The sequence below is a fragment of the Haematobia irritans genome, chromosome 4, assembly GCF_050003625.1.
Source record: "Haematobia irritans isolate KBUSLIRL chromosome 4, ASM5000362v1, whole genome shotgun sequence".
NCBI lineage: Eukaryota > Metazoa > Arthropoda > Insecta > Diptera > Muscidae > Haematobia > Haematobia irritans.
Window position 1 is genome coordinate 75,849,190 of NC_134400.1, and position 7,471 is coordinate 75,856,660.

At 38.2% G+C, this 7,471-nt stretch overlaps 2 protein-coding genes across 2 annotated transcripts; both read left to right on the forward strand.

Moving 5' to 3' along the window:
• Positions 1–485: 485 nt before the first annotated feature.
• On the forward strand, positions 486–4,784 carry LOC142235600 (uncharacterized). The gene is made up of 3 exons (XM_075306861.1): positions 486–4,115; positions 4,411–4,646; positions 4,697–4,784. Exons 1-3 carry the CDS (start codon positions 486–488, stop codon positions 4,782–4,784), a joined length of 3,954 nt encoding a protein of 1,317 aa, XP_075162976.1.
• Positions 4,785–5,008: 224 nt separating this feature from the next.
• On the forward strand, positions 5,009–5,695 carry LOC142235601 (uncharacterized). The gene has a single exon (XM_075306862.1). It carries the CDS (start codon positions 5,009–5,011, stop codon positions 5,693–5,695), a length of 687 nt encoding a protein of 228 aa, XP_075162977.1.
• The last annotated feature ends 1,776 nt before the right edge of the window (positions 5,696–7,471 follow it).

A 7,471-nucleotide genomic window follows, 5' to 3' on the forward strand; every position in this document is an offset into this window, starting at 1 on the left:
GGACTCACTTTGATCGAAGTATTTTTCTTTTGATATATTTTTGTTCTGTATACTCGGAAAAAAGTGAACTCTATATGGTACTAGTGCCAATTTCACTCAATTTTAGTTAGTGGATTTTTCGGTTTGAGAAAATTTTCTTGCCTTTAATAAATTTTTAGTGTTCGCTAATTGAGAAAAAGGAAATAATAAAAATGGAACTAAGGAATAACGATTAACTAAATTCTTGTCTAGTTTTCGCACTAATATTGACTAGATTTTTTTTTCGCGGAATCTAAGTGGTACCGGCGTTTGTAATAGATTGATTCTCTGATTGGGATTCTCTGAATTTGACCTAGATTTTCTGGGACTAGCAAAAACTTTCTTTCCTGACGGGTTCACTGTTTTTTTTTTTTTGTTTAAAAACCAAGAAGAGGAGTGTAGTTTCTGATATCGATAGTTTGGGAATTGAGCTTCAGTGTTTATTTAATACTGATACAATTGTAAAAATGGCAGATCCATCGCTATTGCGAAAGTTCAAGAAATTTGCAGCGTTGTTTTTGGAATTTGAAAAGGAGAATAGTACTATGTCTAGTTCTTTAGCTACTAGTACGCAAACTATGTACACTATTGAACTTCGAAAGGAGGAATTTAAAAGCTTGTGGAACAAGGTTAAAAACTCATACGAGAAATTTAATGTTGATTGTGAATGTTCTGAGGAGCAAGAAAAGGAGGCTTCAGATCTTTTTAAACAATGTAGGGAAGCTTACATAACCTGTGCAGCAATTATGGGACAATTTTCACAATCTTTATCTGATAGGTCTGTTTTATCTTCCACTGTCCTCTCAACCAGTCAAGTTTCTCAGCAGTTTCGTGAGAGCAGAGGTCATGACCATCGTTTAAGATTGCCACCTTGTACCACAGAGATCTTCCATGGCGATTATCTTTCGTGGCCGTCCTTTAGGGACATGTTTAAGGCCGTATATATAGACTGCCAGTCGATAACTCCTGTTGAGAAATTATTTTACTTACGGCAAAATACACAAGGGGAGGCTTTGGAAATTGTTAAGAAATCCCAGTTAACCAACGAGGGGTTTGAAATCGCGTGGAGTAACCTAAAGGATAGATATGAAAATAAGAGAATCCTGGTAAATAGTCAGTTGAAAATTCTTTTTAACTTGCTTCCCGTGAAATCTGAATCTGCTCAGGATATAAAAAGACTTCAGAGAGAAATAAATAATTGTATTACCTCATTGAAACTACATGATATACGCATTGAAAGTTGGGATCCCATATTTGTTTTCTTGTGCTCAACTAGGCTTCCAGTGACTACTTTATCCTTGTGGGAGCAGACTATAAAGGATAAGACTGAGATATCTAAATGGAAGGATCTGGATTATTTTTTGACTGCCCGGTTCCAATCGTTGGAAACGGTTTTTGATTTTACACATACCGGAGCGGTAGAGGCGTCCGGGAGATCGGATATGGCTGCGTCTAACAAGAAGGTAAAGACGTACCAAACGAATTCTCAGAAAATTGTGTGCTATGCGTGCTCTCAGGATCACTATTTAAAGTATTGTGATAAATTTTTGAGAATGACTCCCGAGGAACGTTTTGCAGTAGTTAAAAGGAATAATCTTTGTTTGAATTGCTTTAGTAATAATCATAGACTGCATCAATGCACAAGCAAGTATAGTTGTGGGAAATGTAATTCCAGGCATAATTCCCTACTACATCGTGATGTGCGTGTGTCTTTGAGTACGGCGACGACTGATACTGGGCCCAACAATCCATCGACAAGTCAAGGCTTGATACGGGAAACAACCATTTGTGAACAGGAGGTTCAAAACTGTTTCGCGAAATCTACGAAATTGGTGTTGCTTGGCACGGCTATGGTGAATATTAGAGCAAACGGTATTATTTTTACTGCTAGAGCTTTACTCGACCCTGGATCTCAGGCCTCCTTCATATCGGAGAGATTACGGAGACGCATAGGATTACAAACGACAAGGGTGAATGCCAGAATTTCGGGTTTAAATAACGCTTTGACCGGATCCACTGAGAAACAATGTTCCTTCATATTATCTTCAGTAGGAGGAGACAATTTCGAAGTTGATGTATCTGCTCTAGTACTTCCTCAGCTCAGCTTCCTCAAGCTTCCGAGTTCATCAATTTCTATACCTGAATCATTCTCTCTAGGAGACATGCCGCTTGCAGATCCTCTTTTTGGGAAGAGCGATCAAGTAGATATTTTGATCGGAGCTGATTTTTATCCACAAATCCTTTTGGATGGAGTTCAACGAAATGTTCTGGGTTCGCTTGTTGCCCAGGAGACTATATTTGGATGGGTGCTCACTGGACAAATCGATAATCAGAGAAATTCTTTTACAACACTTGTGTCTTTCTATACTGAAACTGCTTTGAATGAGCAATTGGAGAGGTTTTGGAAATTGGAGGAACCTCCACGTGTTAACAAAATGACACCGGAGGAAGAATATTGTGAAGAATTGTACCGAAGAACTACCAGACGATCCCCGAATGGTCGATTTATAGTTGGTCTCCCGTTTAGACCTCAATATATAGAAGGTAAAGGTTTGGGGTTGTCACGTACAAAGGCTGTTAGACAATTTTTGCGAAATGAGGCCTCATTGCTAAGTAAACCGGATATGAAACCAATGTATGATGCAGTGATTGAGGAGTACAAGTCTTTGGGACATATGGTTAGGATAGATAGGTCGACTGAAGGAGGTTCGGAGTTTTATTTGCCTCATCATGCGGTGATAAAACCGGAAAGAATATCAACGAAGTTGAGGGTTGTGTTTAACGCCTCATGCCCCACCTCAAGTGGATTGAGCCTAAATGATACTTTATATCCTGGACCAGTTTTGCAAAATGATCTTATGTTATTGATTATTAGGTGGAGGTTTTATCGTTACATATTTAACGGGGACATTGAGAAAATGTATCGTCAAATTCTGTTGGACGATAGGCATACAAAATTCCAACGAATTGTATTTCGTACAGATCCTAGAGCTGATGTGCAGGATTTTGAAATGAAAACGGTTACTTTTGGCTTAAATTGTGCACCGTTTCTGGCGATCAGAACTCTATTGCAGCTGGCTTCAGAGATAGAGAAGGAGTTACCTTTGGCAGCAAAAATATTAAGACACATGATGTATGTCGACGACGCTCTTGCCGGGGCACATGAGGTTTCTTTAGCTATAAAGGCTCGAGATCAATTAATATCCGCTCTATCGTCGGCTGGATTTTCTATGAGGAAATGGACCTCAAATGATGAGCGAATATTACAAGGTTTACCAAAGGATCACCTTCTGGCAGAGAATTTTTTGGAAATTGATGCTGAGAGCAAAGCTAAGACGCTAGGAATACGATGGAATGCCAAAAGTGATAACTTTTATTTTTCTGTTAACCCCATTCTTCGGAAGGCGAATTTTACAAAACGAGAGGTTTTGTCCATTATTGCTGCTTTATTCGATCCAGCCGGCTGGTTAGGGCCTGTTATTGTTGTAGCAAAGATGTTGATGCAGCAAATATGGAATGATAAAACTGGATGGGACGAAAATTTAACTGATTCAAGTAGCATTCGATGGAATCAGTTCATAAGTGATTATGACAGTTTAAATGCCGTTAAATTGGAACGCTGGATTGGATTTGAACCATGTTGTAATTTCGAAATTCACGGATTTTCAGATGCGTCTGAAAGAGCTTACGGGGCATGTGTGTATGCAAGAATAGAATCGAATGGAGTTATTCGGACAAATTTATTGTTTGCAAAATCTAGGGTTGCCTCTTTGAAGACTGTTTCATTGCCGAGACTAGAACTGTGTGGGGCACTTTTGTTAGCAGAATTAATGGGGGCTTTACGAACAGATTTGAGTTTAGACAATAAATATACGAAGTACTTTTGTTGGTGCGATTCTACAATAGTGCTGGCTTGGCTTCAAAAACCCCCTTCAGCTTGGGGCACGTTTGTTTCCAGCAGAGTTTCAAAAAATTTAGATCTCGTCGGCAGGGACTGTTGGGGACACGTGAGATCTGATCTTAATCCTGCTGATATTATCAGCAGAGGTATCCGATCACAAGAGTTAATTGTGGTGGCAAGGGCCCCCTTGGATGAGGTGTGTATCGAATAATTGGACGGAATCTCACAAGGAATTTAATACTGAAGAAGAAACTCGTCGAATGAAGTCGTTTTTCGTTTATATAAAGGATTTTGAGGATGTGCTTCTAAGATTTTCTTCCTATTCTAGAGCGTTAAGAGTTATGGCATATGTTTATCGGTTTATTGGATTTTTAAGGAAAAATACAATCCCGATTATATCATCTTGAGTTTCGTTCTCTGAGTTACAAAACGTAAAGAGAAAACTTGTGATTGTTACCCAAAAGGCATATTTTTCTGAAGAATATTTTCAGTTAGCCAATGGTCGACCTATACATAGAAATAGCAACCTACTTAATTTACATCCCTTCATTGATGAAGAAGGCTTAATGCGTATCGGAGGTAGATTATCCAACGCAAATGTTTTGTCCTTTAACGAAAAACATCCAATCATATTACCATATAATTGCAAATTTTCACAGCTCTTGGCATATTTTATTCATGAGATTACATTGCATGGAGGAATTCAATTAATGTTGCGGGTTCTTAGGTCAGAATTTTGGATACCTAGGTCAAAAAACATGATCAAATATGTTATAGGACATTGCAAGATATGCAATATTTGCGCAAAGAAATCCAGGGAGCAGATCATGTCATCCTTACCAATAGCGAGAACACTTCTGGATAGACCTTTTACACGTACAGGTGTTGACTTCGCTGGCCCATATGATATTAAAAACTATACGGGTAGAGCATGCTTGATTACGAAAGGATACGTATCTATTTTTGTTTGTTTCGCTACGAAGGCGATCCATTTGGAAGCTGTGAGCGATCTCTCTACCGTTACGTTTTTGGCAGCCTTTGCCAGATTTGTTTCTCGGCGGGGTTGTCCAAAGGACATGTACTCCGATAATGGTACAAATTTCGTCGGGGCTTCCCGACAGAGCAGAGTTTCGTAATTTTCTTCGAGATATTAGTTCAGAAGTTGTTCATTTGTATGTGAATAATGGTGTTAACTGGCATTTCAATCCAGTGGCAGCCCCTCATATGGGAGGACTATGGGAGGCCGGAGTAAAGTCTTTCAAGCATCATTTTAATAGAGTAGCATTTAATTTGAAGTACACTTTTGAAGAGTTTTCTACACTTTTGGCTCGGGTCGAATCATGTTTGAATTCACGACCACTTTGTCCGTTATCAGAGGACGTTTCTTGTATTGATGTGCTGACGCCGGGCCATTTTTTGATTGGTGGTCCTCTTTTATCACCACCAGAACCTCAGATCCTTGATGCTCCAATTTCTATCGTTAATCGATGGCAAAGGGTAAAGGCTATTAATCAGAATTTCTGTTTGCGTTGGAAAGAGGAGTATTTGAAGGAGATAATTAAAAGAAACAAATGGAAGACAGATGAGTTGAATTTGAAAATTAACGACATGGTTGTTGTTCGTGAAGAAAATTTACCCCCAAATGAGTGGAGATTGGGTCGAATAACGAAGGTTTTTCCTGGCGCGGATGGAAAGGTCAGGGTTGCTGAGATCCGGACAGCACGCGGTCAAATAGTGAGACCAATTGTGAAACTTGTTTTCCTTCCCGTGGATTAAATCAAGAGGAAATAAAAAAATACCTTGTTTTAATTTTGAACTTTGTCTCCTATTTTTTTTTTATCTAGCATCATGGTTAAAGCAAAGAAATATTATCCTGAAAATCGTGGAAACAAACAAAGAATTGTATGTCGCGTCTGTTTGAAGGATCATCCTCTTCGATTTTGTCCTTGCCATGGACTATTATGAACGGATGCGAATAGTTTCTATATATAAGCATTGCGCTGGGTGTTTGGCTCATGATCACACATGGCGTACTTGCAAAAGTGAGGGAAGATGCAAGAAGTGTGGCGATATGCACCATACTCTACTCCATAAGCCGGGACCTCGTTCGTCTGGCAAAGTTGTAAAGAGTGTAGTTAAAAGGCTAGGACCTCGTTCGTCCAACCCTCCTGATGGACCTAGTTCGTCCAATACCATCAGTAGCAATGGACCTAGTTCGTCCAAACCTTACTCATCAACTGGACCTAGATCGTCCACGTCCAAAAAGCGTCGTAGTTTGACAATGCAAAGCTTGTCTAGAGATGTCGTCCCATACACTTCTGAGGAAAAAATAAGTAAAAATCGATCACAAAATCGAAGATATGAAGATCTGGTCCCAACCTATAGCCTGCAGGAATTGATTATGCTTCGACCTACCGCGGCCAAATGCGAGACTGAATTCTTTCTTCACCTGTATTTTATCAAATGAATTTTTGATGTTGCTAATAAATAATTTGGATTTTTGCAGAATACTGCAAGGGGGCCGGAATGTTCAGATTGAGAGAGATATGCGGCAAATTAAGAATTAACGCCATCTGTGGAAATACCTGAAATTGCTCTCTCAATTTGTTTACGTGCTGATCATTTTCCGATATGGCCACTTTACTTCATGCTTGGGATATTTTCCATTAGTTTAAGTATCTACTCGTTATTTTTAGTTGATTTTCTATGTATTATTGCTTAAGTGTTAGTTCATAAGAATACCTTCCTGGTTGAAGTCGTTTGTGAATTTATACGAAAGAAAAAAAAATATACTAAATTTTGTGAATTTGCACCTTGAAGTTTTTCCTTCGAATAAAGAAGATTCGTGAAGTATTATATATAAAACTGTCTAATTTCTTGACGTTTTATTTAGTTCGCGGCATCAGGATTAGACTTTGGTGTTGTAACTTTTTTTCTTATTGGTGAGCTTCAGCAGTGCTCCACCGGTGTCCAAACCCAATTTTGTCTAAATTGAACACTTTTTTTCAATATATCAGTTTTTCAATACATTTTTGTATTTTTCTTCAAAATCTGCCACTATTTACAAATGTAAATATTTTTGGTTTAAGATACTTTTAGTTTGTTTTGAATTATTTAATATGAAAATATTACAAATAAAAGAAGAGGAAATAAAAACTTAAAATATATATATATATATTTTGGGCAATTGTAGCATTTGGTTTGCACACAGCTGTGCTCCACGCAGACTGGTTTTTTACATTGCCCCCAAGAAATAGCCAACGATTGTATAGGTTGTACAATTTAAATAATGAACGTATACAGAATGTACATTTCAGTTAACAAAAAAGGAGTATTTATTCCAGTTCAATTCTGTTTTTTCTTGTTATGGTTTCCAATTCATGTTTCATTTTTTTCAAAAACAAATTAATGCAAATGTCCTCGTCAAGCACGCGATCGTAAAGTGCATTCGTCAAGCCCGATCGTTGTTATTAAAATTTTAAATAAATTGGATTCGAAAGAGCCGGGTGTCGAGGACTCGTAAAATCAGAAGGCAGTTGAGGACTATCTTAC

Bases quoted from the DNA above. Each gene is read 5' to 3' on its own strand.
- LOC142235600 (XM_075306861.1), top strand. From the start codon at position 486: ATGGCAGATCCATCGCTATTGCGAAAGTTCAAGAAATTTGCAGCGTTG. The intron at 4,116-4,410 runs GTGTGTATCGAA...GAATATTTTCAG, and splicing joins CAAGGGCCCCCTTGGATGAG to TTAGCCAATGGTCGACCTAT. The intron at 4,647-4,696 runs GTCAGAATTTTG...AATATGTTATAG, and splicing joins TTAATGTTGCGGGTTCTTAG to GACATTGCAAGATATGCAAT.
- LOC142235601 (XM_075306862.1), top strand. From the start codon at position 5,009: ATGGTACAAATTTCGTCGGGGCTTCCCGACAGAGCAGAGTTTCGTAAT.